At 39.0% G+C, this 19,005-nt stretch overlaps 1 protein-coding gene across 1 annotated transcript; it reads right to left on the minus strand.

The window, feature by feature from the left end:
• Positions 1-13,937: 13,937 nt before the first annotated feature.
• On the minus strand, positions 13,938-17,857 carry PRMT6 (protein arginine methyltransferase 6). Its single transcript, XM_002832547.6, has one exon. The coding sequence runs from the start codon at positions 16,522-16,524 to the stop codon at positions 15,397-15,399; it is 1,128 nt and encodes a 375-aa protein (XP_002832593.4). The 5' UTR covers positions 16,525-17,857; the 3' UTR covers positions 13,938-15,396.
• Between the last annotated feature and the right edge of the window lie 1,148 nt (positions 17,858-19,005).

A 19,005-nucleotide genomic window follows, 5' to 3' on the forward strand; every position in this document is an offset into this window, starting at 1 on the left:
AGGAAAACAGGAATACTAGTAAACTTTGTCTCTTCTAAAGGACAAGTTGTAAGAATAATTTCTTTTAACCTGTGAAAGAGCTTTGCATTATTCAGAAGCAAAATATTAATGTTGTTATTAATGGGGCACAGGCAATCATAGTAGAGAACATTGAGAATTTAGAGATGCAATCAGATGTTATGCTATTAAAATAAAATTAGTAGAAAATCAACCTGTAGTTGATATTAGCCACTTCTAGAAATTATTCTTTCCATTCTTTAGGGGATACTTTACTAATACTCTTGGATCAAGTTATATCCTGGATTAAATCAAGGCCCAGTTCACTTCTGTGAATCTAATCGAAATAATCAAAATGTTTTCTGAAAAACTGCAACCTAATTGATTGTATTTTAACAATCATATTATGCTTTCCCAGTAAAGTTATTTTTTTCCTAAGTTAACTATTTCATGCTTCTCACTCCATCCAAAAGGAATAGATTGAGACATATGTCCTTTCCATGATAATACTATGGTTCTCTTCTTTGGGCACCAGAATTGAAAGATACTCCTACAGGTTTACAACGCTCAAAACAGAATTAAAGCACATGAACTCTTCATTACTGGCACACAACCCCAAGTTCTAAACCCTCAAGATAGTGGTGGAGAATCTCAGCCCAGGACCAGACATTGTTTGTCTTGTTTGTGCTGGCAGAGATGAATTTGAGGCTAGGCAGTTCTGAGCTTTCAGATATTGGGATATCATCTGCTTATGGTTTGGGAGAGGATGGGAAAAATAAAAATAAAAATTGTTCTGGCTGGAGCAAAGCAGCTACTTTTGGGGGCCCTAGGGTGTTAAGTGATGTCAGTTCTTAGAGGAAAATGCTTACCTAGGGCTAAAGAGGGGAGTCTATTATTTTTACATACTATCTATCTCTAGATTATTACAAAGATTAAATATGCAATATATGTGCACTCTAAAGCACATACAATGGTTTTTGGCTCAATAAATGTTAGTTATTATTCATTGTTTCATCCAATTATCCTCATAATCAGCTAATATTTTTAATGCTTTGCAAACAAAAGAAATGCACGGCAAACAAAAAAAGAAAATACAATTTCTGTCTTTTGAAGCTTAAATTTTTGTAGGAAAGAAAAAAAAACAAATGAAATAATTACATACTGTGTAAAATGACATGAATTAAAGAGGCTATTTTGATAAAGCATAATCACAGAGGGGGCATGTATGCTTGAGTGATTAGGGCTATATCTTTGTGGAAATGACATTTAAACTTAGGCATAAAGAATGACGAATATTAATATGGTAGAAGTGTTCTAAATGAAGAACATACAGAGCCCAGAGAGCTTGGCATATTCTGGGCACTACCAGAAAGCCAGTGTGACTTTAGTGCCCTATGCAGGGCAGAGAAGTGGATGAGATTTTGGGGGAGGTGAAGTGTAGATGAGGCCTGAGAGGGTAAGATCTTGTAGATCATGATATGAAGTCTGGATTTTATTTTAGGTCCATTGGGAAGATAGTAAGGAATCTAGGAAGCTGTTGTGATTGGCTTGATCAGAGGATATGGTGACACAGATGAAGGTGATGGTAGTGATGACAAAGAAGATTAACTGGTTTCAAAATATATTTTGGTAGTAAACCCCTCAGTGTTTACAACAGATTAGATGTGGGGAAAGAAGTAATGTTAGGAATTAATACTGACATCTAGTTTTCTGGCTTGAACAAAGAGGTAGGTATCAGGGTGCTGTATATTGAGATAAAAAAGCTTTGTGGAAAAACCAGCCGTGGAGGAGGAAGAGACAACTGAGAGGAGACAACTGAGATATTGTAGAAAGAAGAAAAGGGCTTCATACTTGTTCACTGCAATAACTGTAGAGAAAAGGAGTTTCCAAAACAAGATTCAAGTTTTCTAAAAATTTAGAAACATAGAAAAGTATTTCAGTAAGTTTTCAACCAGCTTCATATTTGAAATACCATATCTAGCACCCTAGTCATGTTGCTACACTGACTGAGGCAGCAACAGCAAATGTTATTATGACAGCACACTCGCTCTCCTAAAAGTTAAGGGTGTGTCAGTATTTCCATTATAAACTCCAATTTTCGGGGACTTATAACTTGACTATTTTAAAATCACATCAGGCTGAAACTTGCAAGTAATAAAACATTTAAAAAAATAGATTTAGTGCATTTTTGTCAAGATCAACTTAAAGTATTGCTGAATTGTTCTGAAATAAAGCAACTTTTGGTAATATATTAAGATAAATGTTTAATTAAAAGCACTTTTTACTTTAAAGTTTTTGGAAAAATTACACTCTATAATACTGCTATATTTCATACGTATAGATTAGATATGGTGGAACACAAACATTACATTGAAGCAATTCTAACACATTATGCCAGAAGTTGGCATATGTATTGCAGTTTGGGATGAATTTCTTCCTGATAAAACTTGCTGTAAATTGGTTAAGGTTCTTCTGAGGAACAACAACTTGTTCAATTTTGTTTTATAAATAGATATTTTTATTATTGTGCCAAGCAGAACTTAGTCTCAAAGTAATTTTATTTTATTTTGTTTGAGACAGGGTCTTGGTCTGTCGCCCAGGCTGGAATTCAGTGGCAAAATCATAGCTCACTGCAGCCTTGACCTCCTGGGCTTAAGCAATCCTCTCATCTCAGTCTCCTAAGCAGCTGTGACCACAGGTGCATACCACCACACCCAGCTAATTAAAAAAAAATCTTTGTAGAGGTGGGGTCATGCTTTGTTGCCCAGGCTGTCAAAGTTAGTATTCAATTAAAAATATGCCATCTTCAGCTTGAGATACAATATTCTGATTTCCTGTTAGTAATGGAATTTATTAAATGGATTTTCACCTAATTTAAGTTCACCTAAGGCCTTTTGTAAAATTGGTTAGGCCAGGAAATCGGCCTTAAAGTATAAAAACACTTTCCCTCATGAGGAACCTGAAGAAACCCAGAAAATGGTATATAATGGAAACAATTAAGTACTAAATCCTAGGCAAAATGGGGGATGCAAAGATGAATAAGAAATGTGCCCTGCCCTTAAAGGACAATAAAACAAAACCAAAGCGACACAGGCAAGACCCAAAAGAGTAGAGCAGATTGCTTTCGATGGAGAGATGAGGAAATACTTAGTATGGGAGGTGGCATTTAAGCAGGATCTTGAAGGTCGAATATGGAAAGAGAAAGGGAGCAGATGAGCGCTCTAGATAGGCATAGCAGCATGAGCAAAGCAAAGGAGTCAGGGAATTGCATGACAATTTTTGAGATGATAGCACCATATTTTTTCAGGAATTGAGCCACATTTGCCCAATAGATGTTGCTTTATGGGTTCGTTTCCAGAATTTCTACAAAGTATGTGTGTGTGTTTATGTGTGTGTGTGTGTGTGTGTGTGTGTGTGTGTATATAGATTTTTTTTTTTTGAGATGGAATCTCGCTCTGTCGCCCAGGCTGTAGTGCAGTGGCGCAATCTCAGCTCACTGCAAGCTCCGCCTCCTGGGTTGAAGCCATTCTCCTGCCTCAGCCTCCCGAGTAGTTGGGACTACAGGCGCCCGCCACCACGCCCAGCTAATTTTTTTGTAGTTTTAGTAGAGACGGAGTTTCACTGTGTTAGCCAGGATGGTCTCGATCTCCTGACCTCATGATCCGCCCTCCTCGGCTTCCCAAGGTGCTGGGATTACAGGCATGAGCCACTGCACCCGGCCTTATGTGTATATTTGACTAACAGGGTACATTAGTTGAATGTGAAACGAACTCTATTGGGTAGATTTCTTCCTCTTTCCTCCTTTCTCCTTTCCTCCTCCCCCTCCTCCTCCTCCTCCCTCCTCCTGCTTCTTCTTCTTAATTATTATTATTATTATTATTATTATTTTGAGAAGAATCTCGCTCTGTCATCTAGGCTGGAGTGGCGCAATCCCGGCTCACTACAACCTCTGCCTTCCGGGTTCAAGCAATTCTCATACTTCAGCCTCCTGAGTAGCTGGGATTACACGTGCATACCACCATACACAACTGTTTTATTTATTTATTTATTTATTTATTTATTTATTTATTTTTGGAGACGGAGTCTCGCTCTGTCGCCAGGCTGGAGTGCAGTGGCGCGATCTCGGCTCACTGCAACCTCCGCCTCCTGGGTTCAAGCGATTCTCTTGCCTCGGCTTACCAAGTAGCTGGGACTACAGGTGCGCGCCATCAGGCTCAGCTAATTTTTGTATTTTTGGTAGAGACAGGTTTTCACCATGTTGGCCAGGATGGTCTCGATCTCTTGACCTCGTGATCTGCCCTCCTTGGCCTCCCAAAGTGCTGGGATTACAAGAGTGAGCCATCGCGCCCGGCCAATTTTTGTATTTTTAATAGAGACAGGGTTTCACCATGATGGCCAGGCTGGTTTGAACTCCTGGCATCAAATGATGTGCCCACCTTGGCCTCCCACTGTGCTGGGATTACAGGTGTTAGCCGCTGTGCCCAGGCTGTAAGCTTTAAAATAAATATTTATTAATATTAGTAATAAAGAATAAAAAGACAAATATTTATTAAGAAAAAAATCAATCCTTTAAGAGAAGAGCAAATGTCAGACTATGTCAGAAATAATATTTATTCATCATTACAAAGATCGCATCAAAGTTGGCTTGGGCAGAAAACTGATATGAAACAATACTTTTTCTGGTTGGGTGCCAAACACTTTGGGACACTGAGGCAGGAGGATTGCTTGAGCCCAAGAATTTGAGATCAGCCTGGGCAATGTAGTAGACCGTCTTTCCAAAATAATTTAAAAATAATTTTAAAATAAATAATTTTTTTGAATCGCAAGCATTAATGATAAATTTTGTTTGTTCTGCTTTAGCTCAGACATTTTATCTCATCTCCTGTATCTTTCTTCTGAACATCTGTTGAGTTTCCAAACTCCTAACATTTAGTGAGAATATTACTTATGCTGTAGTCTGCCACTGTTGTTTCGATCCTCTCCAACATTCTCTACTCCTCTTGCATTTTCTTTTCTAACTTAGGCCTTTTTTATTTCTCTTTCTTTTACCATGAAAATATACCTATTGCTGTTTTCCATATATTTTCTTATATGTAGCTTTCTCTCTTTCTCCCATCTTACCTGTTATTAAAATTATACTTTCTTATATTTCTGAAATGCTGAGGTATGTGTGAAAATCACTGATTCAACTTATGCTAAAAGTGAAATCTAGTAGTATTTATTGCATGGATTTTATGGTCTTGCATTGAAAAGAATTTTTACCTCAAGTTGTTTAAAAAAACTCATAAATTTCATAGGGATTAAGTATCTGAATTAAAATTAAATAATGAAAATGGATGACAATTTGGGAATATGTCCCTCACCTTTGGATTAGGAGAAGGCTTTTTAATTAGAAAAGAAACTGATAAGCAATAACAAACAAGATTAATAGATTAGAGCAATAAAAATATGAAAGTTCTGAATGACCAAATATTAATGAAGTAAAAAAAAAATCAAATGAAAGCATGATACCACATGATAGACTATGCCTAATAAACAAACAGCCCCCCAATAGCCATAAAATCCAATAGAAAAATGGGTAAAGCAAGTAATATATTCACAGAAAAGGAAATATAAATGGACAATGAATATAAAGAAAGATGCTCAACCCACCAGGAGTTAGGGTAATAAAAACTAAAACAAGAAGCTAGTATTTTTTTGCCCATAAGATTATCATAAATAAGATTAATAAAATCCAGGTGAGTGGGTGTATCACAAAACAGGCTTTCTCTTATATCCTTGTTAGGAATGTGAATTATATGAACCTTTTAGAAAACAATCTGCCAGGATTTACTAAAATTAAAAATAAGCAAATACTTAAGGGAATCTAGCCTAAAGATGCATAAATATCAGTACACAAAACAATAAATTTGCATACCATAAACTTTCATATTGCTATTATCAATAATAAGTTATTTGTATATGTATTGACTTCTTGGGATACTTAGTATGTGCAGAGTTAAACTGAAAAAAAAACAATTTCCAGAGTAACATGAATTATATGTTTACGTATTTGTAAAAAATTATATAAATATTTGTATGTAAGTTTATGTAGTGGAAAGATATACTGAACTGTGGAAATAGGGAATTATTAACTTTTTCCTTCCAAACAATTTGTTTCATTCGCACTATATTAATGCAGCTTCAAAAACCTAATGAAAGAGGGACACAAAACAAATGTGTCTATAACTATTTTAGAATGTAAAGGAGTCTTAAAAAGGACATTTACCACTATAGCCATATCCTATCAGCGTTCCAATTACATTGCTTTATATCCTTTGCTTTTTTCTTTCTTCTTTTTTCCATATCTGCTCCCCCAATGCTTTCATCTCAACCCTCAGCATTGCACTGGCAACCCTTTGTTGGGTGACCGTCCTTAGCCTGTGGAACCTGCGATGCACATTCATGTAGACAGCCAGGAAACTTATGTCTCCCCTGGGGCAGTCATTAACGAATGACTGGCAGGTGAGAATGTAGGAATGTTCCAGATTTTTTGCTTCTTCACTGGATACATTCTGAGGCGTGATCCATCCTGCAGCCAGAGTATCTCTGTGAGATTGAACATTTCTTGGGAATTTGCTGGACATCACACTCTAGCCTGGCTTCCCATTCCTAGTCTCATTTGCCAACTACCCTTCTGCCATTTTCTAGGAACACTTTTTGATAACACTTTTACATGTATCTTTATCTCAAGGTTGGCTCCTGGAGATTCTGACCTAAGACAATGACAGTCGGCTTTAAATGCCTACAGATGTCACTTTAACTCTTGAGAGCCCAGGTATCATGGTTAGGTCATTTACTTACACCATGGCCTTGGACAAGTCACCAAATTCCTTCATGGCTTTGTTTTCTCATCTATAAGATAGGATTGATAATAGAACTACTTCATGGAGCTATTTCGAAGAGTAAATAAGATAATGTGCTTAAAATTTATCTAACATGTTAGGCACTCAATAATAATTAAAAATATTAACAAAGATGCTTTATACAAGTATCATGACTGCTTCTCTCTAGGTAGGTTGAGGCCTGTCTGACAAAAGGAGGCATTTCCTTTAAATGGAAATTTATAATAGATTTGGAGTCTTCCTTAGAATGAAAATCACTCTTTATAGAACATTATTTTATTATGTATAACTCATGTGAAGTAAATAAAGTTAATATACTATTGATTTTAATGGAACTTTGCATGGTTTGATTAATATACCATTATTGCATAAAAATATTCTACATGCTGAGTAGTAGTGGCTGCATTAGAGTATTGTTTGGTGTAAAGTTTCACCATATGCTTTTTTCACAACCTATCCCAGCGAATGCACTATTATTTGGTATAAAATAAATCAGATATAGTGAATAAAAAAATGAAAAATTATAACCCATTAACAGCCATATCACATATGTTAGCACTGAATAATATATCATTTTAATGTTTTAAATAACATTACTATTTATGGGGATAGTGCAATGACCACTCTATGTCTGGTTTTAATTTTTAGAACTTTGTTTATAGTAACTCAATCATTTTATCTCCTATCTGTATATGGATTTACCATTCTGAAACTTTACTATAATATTTTTCTTTGACCCAGTGCCAAGGTATTAATTTATATGTAAACCTATCTTATAATAATGCCTGGGCTCTATCAAGTATCTTTGGTTGGGGTTTAAAGCAAAGCTAACTAATATTTAATTTTATTTTTACAAACGACACATTTCCCGGTGATTTATAATTTCATTTTATATTAAAATCCTCTTGTAATTGTTGTCATTCTCTCCTTGCTTTCCTCTAATTATTTTGCCTAGAGTAAATTCTTAATTATTCAGTGACTGGATATTTAATCTGTGGATTTTCCAAATACTCTCTTTTTAATTCTTTTACTGTTCATTCTAAAGCATTTAAATGTTTTTTATTTTTATAATTTCACCAGATGATAAATGATGGTAGAGTGAGAAGTTCATATTAAAATAAGCAGTTTGCCCTTTTAATAAAGATTCCTGGTAAAAAGTTTGATGCCAATGAATGCATAAAATAAATGTTTTAATCATTCGTGGACTGGAATCCTTTCACCATCCTATATAACTTAAAGTCAAAACTCCACAGTTTGCTCTTAGAAAAATTTTATAATATAATAAACATATTACCTTTAATTATATAATATATGTAATTAATATATAATATACAACATAATAATTTTACCAAAAGCAAAGTTGCAAGTGTTAAAAAGAAAGCCTAATAGTCACACCACTCCATACCACCTACTAAACTACACACAGCTTTCAATAATGGGGAGTGGAAAGTTTTCTTCACAAATTTGAGAGGATTAAGTAGTTCTTACATAGAAAAGTCCTTGTATAGATTTAGAAATTAAGCTGAAAAGTGAGGTTAAGGACAATGTCAAATATCAAAATAAGCAACAGCTATGTCAATCAAAATACTGTTATAAGCCCATGATTTAAGGAAGGAGAAAATTACCTGAGGAAATTGTGACGTAGGCAGAAAGTATGCATAGGGATCCTACTCATCATTTATATGCTTCTCTCACTCACTTTAGGCTTTTTTTTGGCCCCAAGATGTTTTAATATTACCCTGTGACTGTGGAAAAACAGCTATTGTCCCCAGTGCCCTCTATCAAACTACTTTTTGAATGCAGGTAACTGTACTTAACTATTTTCCTTTCACTCTACACAGGTCAGAATTTGTATTCTCCCTTCCTATTAACTTTCCTGTTGACTAAAATAACAAAATTAATTCATACTAAAGTGTGGTTACAACCTTCCCTTCCCTTCCAGAAAATTTTCACTGAAAAGAAAAGATTTTTAAACCCAAATGGAATTCTGAATTACTTTAATTTCTAGAAATTTCACAAAGAACAGAATGTTTTGTTACAATGCGTGTTTCCATAAAATCAATGAACTCAATTGGCAAGTAGAATGACATCAGTATAGAATGTAGCGTTAGCACCACCAGGTAACAGTCACTGAACACAAAATATATTGATGCAATTGACTGCAGCACCCTACTTCTTCCTATTGGCTCATTCTGTCTTAGAGATGTTTATTAAGCCTTCTCTCTGTCTTTGTGAATTTTACTTTGTATAAATCTTCCTTATTTCCTTCCATCAAGCTATTTTTATTTATATTTACTGCAGTGTTTCTTTATTAAAAATTTATATTTCTTAACTAGTTTTATTAAAATTGCTATTATTTTGTTAGTACTTTTTTGAGACAGGGTCTTGCTGTGTCTCCCAGACTGGAATACATTGGCCCGATCAAGGGTCGCAGCAACCTCAACCTCCTGGTCCCAAGCTATCCTTCCAGCTCAGCCTCCCAAGTAGCTGGGACCACAAGCATGCACCACCATGTCTAGCTAATTTTATATTATATTTTATTTTTTGTAGAAATGGGGTGTCTCTGTGTTGCCCAGGCTGGAACTCCTGGGCTCAAGCAATCCTCCAGTCTCGACCTCCCAAAGTGCTGAGATTTCAGGCCTGAGCACACCGCACACTTGTTAGACTCTTGGTTACAAAGTTACATATATTTTGATGGTTCACCAAACCCATTTTTCCCTTAAGCTTGTTATTTTTATAATTTTGCAGAATTTTGGGGGTTTTTCAGTAACATATATCACATGATTATAGGAGTGTTTGTAAAGTATTTTAAAAAGTGTGGGGAAAATATCCTTCCATCCTACCTCTTCTTTTTGTCCTTCCTTTCTTGCAGGAGGCAGCCTAGAGAGAGAGACAAAGGAACTTTTTTCCTTCTCTCAGCATCCTGCATTTTAAGTGTCTGTTATAAGGGTTTACTCAGTCAACTAAAATCACGTGCCTCCCCCTACAGTTATTATCAATAACGATAAACTTAATTACCAAAGGTTCCAAATGAGTACAATTCCGATGTCACTGGTCATGTCTTAAATTTTACTAAAATTCTCTTAATTTTAATCAGGTCCAAGGTTCTTTGTTTTGAATGTCTTTTCCTATGAGCATGTATAATATTTTGAGAAATAGTCTCCTTATATCATCTTCTTCCCTATCACTTAAATTGTTTTGACACATTTTGGAAAAGGTTTGGAAGTCTGTAACTCTCCTTACTGTTGTGTTTAAGATTTTAATCAGGGCCTGTTCTAGGCTTAGAAAGTCCTGCAGAACATTTAGTTTCCACAAATTGTCTTCATGTCTCAGATTTTTCACATAGTCTCTTGATTTTATAAAATGTAAAATGCTATAAATTTGGCTAAACGGATGAGATCACTTCAGTTATCCATCGATATGAACAATGTGATGAGACACCACCTTTTGTAGGAAATAATGGGGACATATCTCAGAGTCTTCTGGCCTCCTTATCCTCAGAGCTCCTGCAGGTATTCCAAAAAGTAGGAAGATATTTTCATGCCAAAAAATTTAGAAGAGAATAAGGCTACACACATTCCAACAAAACATATAATATTTATTATAAATGACAGAAGATAAATCAGGAAAAAAAATTGGAATATAGAAGTGGAGCCAGATGTAAAGTAAAAAAAAGCACAGCGAAGCATAAATTGGGCTCAGCTCTCTAGTAGCCAATGTGAGAATGGTCATCTATGCAATATACTGTGTTCATTAGCTGAAACAAACCAGTTATTTAGAGGACATAGACTTACTTTTGGAACTAATAACAGAGACTTTTTCTCTGAGGATTTCATGATCTATGTGATAAGTAATATTTTTGCACTTGGGAGTTTTTTGCACTAAGGATAAGTGGGCTGGCTCTTCTCAACCTTGCTTCAACAGATTTAGTCAGAATGATGTTGGGACTCAGAAAATACCCCAAAATGAAGACCTCGGAAGCAAAAGTGTTTCTCTGATCTTCTCTTGCCCTCCTGTTTCTCAGTCCAATTCTCCCCTTAGGCTAGCCACAGAAACTAGAATCGCTTTTCCCCAAGGCAGGTCGTAGACACCAGAACCCCCTTTCCCCAAAGCCAGTCGTAAAACCTAAAATCGTTACTCACTTTCTCTCTGCCTTTCTATACAAAAACTACTCATAAAGAAATTCTGTGACCTACCTTCTTTGACTATGGGTTATAAGACCCTCATTCCAGAGATGGTGTTGCCTCACACCAAGAAGGAAGAAACGCATGCTCAGAGAGGGCAAGAATCTAGACAGACAGGCCCTGCTGGGATCCCCTGCTCAGTCTGTTAGCATGACATCATACCCTTTTTGTGCAATCTTATTTCTACATAGTTATCCATATTTTATTGAACCTCAGCATAAAAATGGACACTTCCTCCTGTATCTTTGGGTCTTCATTCTGAGGGCTTCCGTGTGTACACATTATTTAAATTTGTATGCCTTTTCTCCAATTAATTTGCATTTGTGAGTTGACTTCTCAGAGAAACTTCAGAGGGCCACAGAGAACTTTTCCCTTGGCCCTGACGGTCTTTCCAGGCTAAGGATGCAAATTACTGAATTGATATAGGTAATTTTATTTCCCATACTGCATACTAGTTTTTAGAGGGTAGAGTTTGCTTATCATAGAACTTGAATGTTTTATAGTTGGCGTTTATTAAATCATGAAATGAATGGATAAAAAAGATGTACATATGGGAGGAGGGGGGCCTCATTGACTGATTCATCTCTCCTCAGCATTGGGTGGTACAAAGTGTGAAGATGCTAACAGGGCTGGCTGTAAGCAAAACGTTAGCCAGTTTTGTGTGCTGGAGGTGTCTTTCATACTCACCTTTTTAAAACTCCTTCTGCCCACTTTTAGCCTCATCAGATGCCTCTGCTCCTCAGCACCAAGCACCTGAGTTCATCTACCTTTGCTACTGTTTTGAGGAGTCAGTTTTCTGGGGGCCTCAGAGCGCCACATTTGACTAACCGTTGGGAAAATGGGTATGGGGGTATTTATGTCAATGAGTGCCTAGTAGTTGTCAAGTGTGAGATCCTATACACTGAAAGTGGTTCTTTGAGGCCTATGAGATACATCTTAATGAGACTTCCTTAAGCTAAGGACATTTCCCATTCCTTCATTCATCAAACAATAAAAACTGTTGTCACTCATTCAGGAGGTACGTACTTCTGTTTCTTTTCTTTTTTTTTTTGAGATGGAGTCTCGCTCTGTCACCCAGGCTGGAATGCAATGGCACTATCTCTGCTCACTGCAAGCTCCGCCTCCTGGGTTCACGCCATTCTCCTGCCTCAGCCTCCCAAGTTGCTGGGACCACAGGCGCCCGCCACCACGCCCAGCTAATTTTTTGTATTTTATTAGAGACGGGGTTTCACCGTGTTAGCCAGGATGGTCTTGATCTCCTGACCTGGTGATCCGCCCGCCTTGGCCTCCCAAAGTGCTGGGATACAAGCGTGAGCCACCGTGCCCACTTTTGTTTTTAATTGAAGCAGGCAAGATTAATATAATAAACGTGAATTTTTGTTTGGAGTTAGGAATTAAAAGCCAAGAATTAGCTATGTAACCTTAGGCCAAGTCCTTCAGTATCTGTATAACTCTTGTTCCTGGTATGTAAATTGAGTTAATTACTTGCCCTTTCTAACACGAAGACCATCCCAGTCTTTAGCCCATTATCATTTATTGTACTTACCATTTTATCTTATGAACATATCATTTGAAGGAAGAAACTGTGTTTTATCGGTTTGTATCCTAAATGCTTATCACAGTGACTGTTACATTGTATACTCAATAAAATGTCCATTGGTCCAATGAATTAATGAAAATATTTGTAAACTTTCACAGTGCAAAATAAATGTAAGTTGTTTGAGGGAAGCAGGTCGAACTTTACCATGTTTTCCTCTCCTTTGGGCCTGGTAGTTCCTGCCTGTGGTCCATGGCACCAAGCAGTCAGTACCAGTCCATACAGACAGATTGGACAGTGCCTGGATGTTGATACATCTTACACCTTCATCCTTCTGGAGGTGTCCTCACTCCAAAGGTCTTGAATTCCCTTTGGATCATTTGGTGTACAGTGTCATACATTGCTCCTCACGTACAACCACATACTGTTGAATACCTGTAAAAAAATCAAAATGTTGAATATTTATTGTCACACGTTTTGCATGCATCCAAGTGCTCCAGGTTTATGACTTTTCCCTAACTACAACACTGAGGATTTATTGAGATCTTATTATATACCAGACATTATGTAGTCACATGTATTAACTCATTCTATCCTCACGTCTATGACGTAGGTACTATTGTTATCTCCATTTTGCATACGAGAGGAATTTCCTCCATTTTGAAGGAAAAAAAGGTGTTTAATATTTTGCCCAAGGTCACAAAGAGTGGTGGAGCCTGGGTTCTACCATGGGCTGTCTGGCTCCAGAGTCCAATTTTGTAGCCATTATGTTATGCTAACTCTTGACTAATTGCTTCAGTCGCTGTATTTTTATAATTCATTTTTCTTTTGGAAAGGAGTAATAAAAATCCTGAAGCTTACTTTAACTATGGAATACATACGCTTTACTTCTATAGTTCCTCCAAGTTTTAACTGAGGTTCCCTTTATGTGCTTATACTGATAATGATAACTCTATAGTATTTATCAAATATATAAAAAATAGAATTTGGAAGAATGTTCTCATTTATCACTTAGTAAAGGAACTGTTAAATCAAGTTTTTTTAAAAAACAAACCAAACCACCAGAAACCTACTCAAAATCACACTAAAACTCTAAAGAAATGTTTGATTTAAAACATAGAACACCTTATAAGGAGCTCTATTTTCCCTCTAGCTTAAGTCTAGCTTGCTGTGACTGTAGCATTTACATGAGATGATGACTATCTTAGCATCAAAATGGTGACGGTTATAACTGTACTGCTTGCTACTCAATTATCTTGTAAATTGATAATTTTGTACATGTATGTCTCTCCATGATGGAAGATCTTGTGTTATATACAACCAAAGTTTAGCAAATTAGTTTTTATACTCTAATACTTTAATATGCAATGAATAAAAGGGCAGAAAACTCAGAATTACAATAAATGTTAGGCTATTTCAGAACACCAGTTTTTCACACCTATTTTCTTAGCATACAGAAGCTCGAAAATCATACATTAAGCATAGTTTGAATTGTCCTGAAGTTATATTCTGAAGGGGCTGTAACACTTAAGAACTAAAAATATTAAAAAGGCAAAAGCATTGTAACTCATAGCACACAAGACTTTTTACTTCATCTATAAAACGTGAGAATGTCAATGTTTTATTGGCTACAAGGATAAGGAGGGAAACATCAATGAAATAAATTTGATAACAAGATTCACACTTCATTACAAGTGATTTTCCTAAATTCACAACTTTCACATTTGGCTGAGTGAAAGAGAGAGAAACAAAACAAAACAAAACAAAACTGAAAAGGGAACTTTCACTACTTGTAAGTAGGCCAACTCACATGATCCCTCCAAATGAGAAAGTTTAAATGAGAATGAGTACACTTTTCTAGCTGGGAAAATATTTTCCTTAATTAAGTGAGTTTAAATAATTTACCCATGGTGATGAATAAGCCCTTGGGCTAGGCTCAGCAACCTCCTCTACCAGCCTGTTTCATAAGAATTACACAAATATTTTTATGGGACATACATGAAATATTTGTTTTTTGGTTGTAATAGTAGAGACAAGAATTTTTAAAAATCCATACTATTTCTTTCAGGTCTCTCTCCTAAATGCACCTTCTGAGTTTCTTAGGTATGCTGTACGATTACAAAGTCCATTTTACTTAACGGATTAATGTGTTCATCAACTTTAGCACCCTATGATGTATGTGGTCAAAGTAATGAGAACAGGGTTATTTAAACTGCTTCCTCATATCCTTCCCCTTAATTACGAGTAGTGAAGTTTACTTAGAAAACAATGAGGAAGAAGTACCATAGCCTACAGGCACCTAGGGAGGGGGAATTAATTCAGACTGAGAAAATATGGCTCTGGAGAGATACTAAAGTCGTACTGGAAATGTATGAAGTCTAAATGAACCCTTTCTCCCCAGCTTCAGACTTAGATAAGGTGTGAGGTGTCAGGGATGTGCATGGACCCTTCAAAAACTGACATTTTCATCCGTGTTCTTCCCTCTCCCTCCCCCGCAAAACAAAATATACGGAAATACAAGTGTTTGGTACTACATGCTTTTGAGGCTTAAATGCCCAATAATAAGCACGCTGTATCCGTTGTTGAGGGAGATCACTTTTTAAGTAAACATCACCAGAAGAATCTCTTCAAATGGAGCATGAAGTCACTCTCCCTCCCTAGAGGCTATGAGGGAAAACGGAGACAGATATTCCCCCTACTTGCACGTGGAATCTCCCTTTCTCCTCCGACCTCGCTACGCCTCTCCCACGCAGGTCAGGCTGCTTTGGGAGGTAGCTGGGAGAAAAGGCAACGCTCAGTCCTCCATGGCAAAGTCTTTGGTCTTCTCCTCCTGGTCTCCCACTTTGTAGCGCAGCAGCACGCGCAGGCGACGGGGGTTGTCCCGGGAGGGCAGCAGCGTGATCTCTCCTGAAACGTCCGTGTCTTGCTCCACTTGCACCGGCTCGTTCAGGTAGAGGAGCGCCTGTTTCCAGTGCGTGGCCGGGTGAAAAGGCGAGGTGGACAGCACCAGGGGTTTCTCCGACTCCCCTCCAGGGAAGGTCACCTGGAACCAGATGGCAAAGCCATGCATGGGCGCCGAGCCATAGCAGCTGCAGCGGAAGCGCCCGCCCACTCCGGCCTCCAGCTCCTGCTCCAAGCCGGCGCGGGAGAGCTCTAGCTGAGCAAAGCGCTGCGGCCGGGCCAGCACGTCCTCGCCGGACAATCCCTGCACAACGATCTCTGAGTGGCCCATAAGGCAGCGCGTGGCGAAGCCCTCCAGGCAGCTCATGTCCACACCATAGTGCTGCTTCACCTGGCTCCAGAAGCCCAGGCGCCATTCCAGCATCTGGTCGCTGATGGGGGCTATGAAGAGCTCGGCGGAGGCCGGCAGGAGAAGACCGCCCTCCTTCAGCCACTTGGTTCGCGCGTGGAGGACGGAGCTCAGCATGGACTCGTGTAGGAGTCCGTAGCCCATCCACTCGCTCACGATGGCATCCACCTGTTCTGGCAACTCCACAGTCTCCACCGGTCCCGGCAGGACGTGCACCCGGTCCTCCAGCCCATTGAACCGCACCACCTCCCGGGCCTGTTGCCAGATGGCGCTGGCCTCTACCGCGTACACGCGCCGGGCCCCGGCCTGGGCACAGAAGATGCTCAGAATGCCGGTGCCCGCGCCCACGTCCAGTACCGTCTTGCCTCGCAGTGCTGCCCAGTTCCGAAGGATACCCAGGCGGTAGGCATCGGTGCGGACGCGGTCCGCGATCATCTCCTCGTGGACCGAAACGTCCGAGTAGCACTCGTAGTACAGCTGGTCCCGCTCCCGCTTAGTCCTCCGGGGTCGCTCCAGGGCCGCCTCCAGCTCCGCGCCATCTTCCTCTTCAGTTCCCTCCCCTCCTTCGCCGCCGCCCCCCGACTCAAGCTTTCTTTTCTTGGGCTGCGACATCTTGGCCGCTGTGGCCGGCTCCCGGCGGGCGTAGCGCGGCACGGCGCGGGCTCCAGGAAACCGGGGCTTCTGGGATTTGTAGTGCGCGCTTGTCCTGCCTACTTCCTGCGGGGTCGCCCGGCCGGCAGCGCGGAAGGTCTCCGGTGCCTGCCCACGGGAGCTGTTTTGTATTGCTCTTCTGGTGCCCTGGCATCCCTTTTCCCACCCACGACGCCCACATTCTGAGATCCTTTCATTCCCCCTCTCACCCTTAGCTCCTCAGTTTTTTGCTTTCACTCCCTTCCTGAAGTAGACACGCCCACTTAAGACTAATAATCCACCTTTGTTTCTTCTGCTGAACTCACCTCTGTTTTTTTTTTGTTTGTTTTTTGTTTTTTTTTTGAGACGGAATTTCGCTCTTGTTTCCCAGGCTGGAGTGCAATGGCGCGATCTCCGCTCACCGCAACCTCCGCCTCCTGGGTTCAAGCGATTCTCCCGCCTCAGTCTCCAGAGTTCCTGGGATTACAGGCGCGCGCCACCACGGCCGGCTAATTTTGTATTTTCGGTAGAGACGGGGTTTCTCCCTGTTGGTCAGGCTGGTCTCGAACTCCCGACCTCAGGTGATCTGCCCGCCTCGGCCTCCCAAAGTGTTGGGATTACAAGCGTGAGCCACCGCGCCCAGCCTAACTCACCTCTGGTTTTATTCCACCGAATTAACATGGCGGCACCATCCACCCACTACCGCCTTAACTGGACGATTGTAGCTCTTAAAGTGCTTCCGCCGTGGCAATTTAGAAATTGCACTACGCATTTCTTTTTTCTGTTTTCAGTGGAGTTAGAGTGCAAATGTAACAAAATTAAAACCTAACAATGCAAAATCTTGGTTCTGATTCCAGTATGACCACTAATTAGTTGAGTGATTTAGGGCAAGTAATAGAACTTCTCTGGCCTTCAGTTGCCAATTCACCCACCAGCGAATCTTCATTGCAGTTGGGGAAGAATTATGTTTCTGGTTCTACTTAGAAGAATAGTTACTTGGCTTTCGGCCCTGCTCTGATAATTCTGTGGCTCTCAAGAGTTAAATCCTGAAAAGTGCAGACTCAAGAGCCATGTGATACAAGCAAACTCGTTGCTAGGTGTATTCTATATATATATGCATTTTTTTCCTCTCAGAAATAACGGAATCCATTTCTTTTGATCACTTTCTTAATGCAATTCATTTTTTCCTGTGTTTCCTTGTCTGGGCAATATTGACACTCTCCTCTTTCTCTTCTATTTTTCTTGCAGTCAACCATCAGCTGTTACTCTTTCTGTTGTCCATAATGGAAATAAAATATATTTTTAAATATGTGTGGCATCTATATGAGTGTCCGTGTTATTAACAAGGTGGGCATAATTCCGTTTTCTGCCAGCTTAAAAAAAAGTCACACAGAGGAAAATGGACTTTTATTTTCTTGTGGTCTTGAATTATGTCCTTGTAACCAATAGGCCTGTATTCCTTGTCTGGGATCAAAGTTCTTTCATCCTATTTTCTCTATTAATCTTTCATTAGCAGAATAGGCTTATTGATGTGGCATCCTTAGCTGTACTCTACTTCTAACTCAAGACTCTCCATCCTGGCCGCTCATTAGAATTCTCTAAGGAGCTTTTTAAAAAATACCGATGCCTGGGTCTACCTCAGACCAATTAAATCAGAATCACTCCAGTGGAACCTGGGCTTCTAGTTTTTAAAAGCTCCCCAGGGAATTCTAATGGGCAGCCAGGGTGAGAACAACTGTTTCTCACTAAAATGATCTTAGTTAAATCTCGCTTCGTTATTTTAATTGGGTAAATTATATTTTTTTCAGTGGCCTGGGCTCAACCATTTAAGGCTAAAAACCTTGAAGCATTTCTTCTCTTTTTCTGCCTTGGTTTAATATCTTAAGATAATTGAGGCCCAGTGTAGGACATCAGATTAGAGTTGTAAATGTGACCACTTTAATGTGTTACTTTTATTAATAGGTTGTTACTTAGTGTATACTTTTGCCATTCTTTCTTTCCTCAAAATGTAACCTTTTCCTTTTAAATACATTCATTCCTTCACCCAATTTTCAATTCACTTCCTTATGGTCTCTTTTAAGAAAATTCTGAATATAAGTTTCACTGGTTCTACCTCCAAAATATATCTTGAATCCATCTGCTTTTCTCCATTTCTATTGTCAACACCCTAGTTTAATCTTCCATATTTACTTGCCTGAAAATTAGTCTCCTAAGGGATCGCTCAGCTTCTAATCTCAACCCTATCTAATCCCTTCTCTACATAGCTGAAAGAATAAGCTTTTATAAAACCCATTGGGCCATGTCATTCTTCAGTAACTTCCCATGTTAGTTACTGGAACAATTCAGTAACTTCAGGTAACTTCCCATCTCATCTCATACCATTTTTCCCAACTCTTCACTGGGCTCAAGATATACTGGCTTCTAATAACACATTTCTTTCCTGTGTCAGGTCTTCGTGCATAC

Source organism: Pongo abelii, chromosome 1 (genome assembly GCF_028885655.2).
Source record: "Pongo abelii isolate AG06213 chromosome 1, NHGRI_mPonAbe1-v2.0_pri, whole genome shotgun sequence".
Taxonomy (NCBI): Eukaryota; Metazoa; Chordata; class Mammalia; order Primates; family Hominidae; genus Pongo; species Pongo abelii.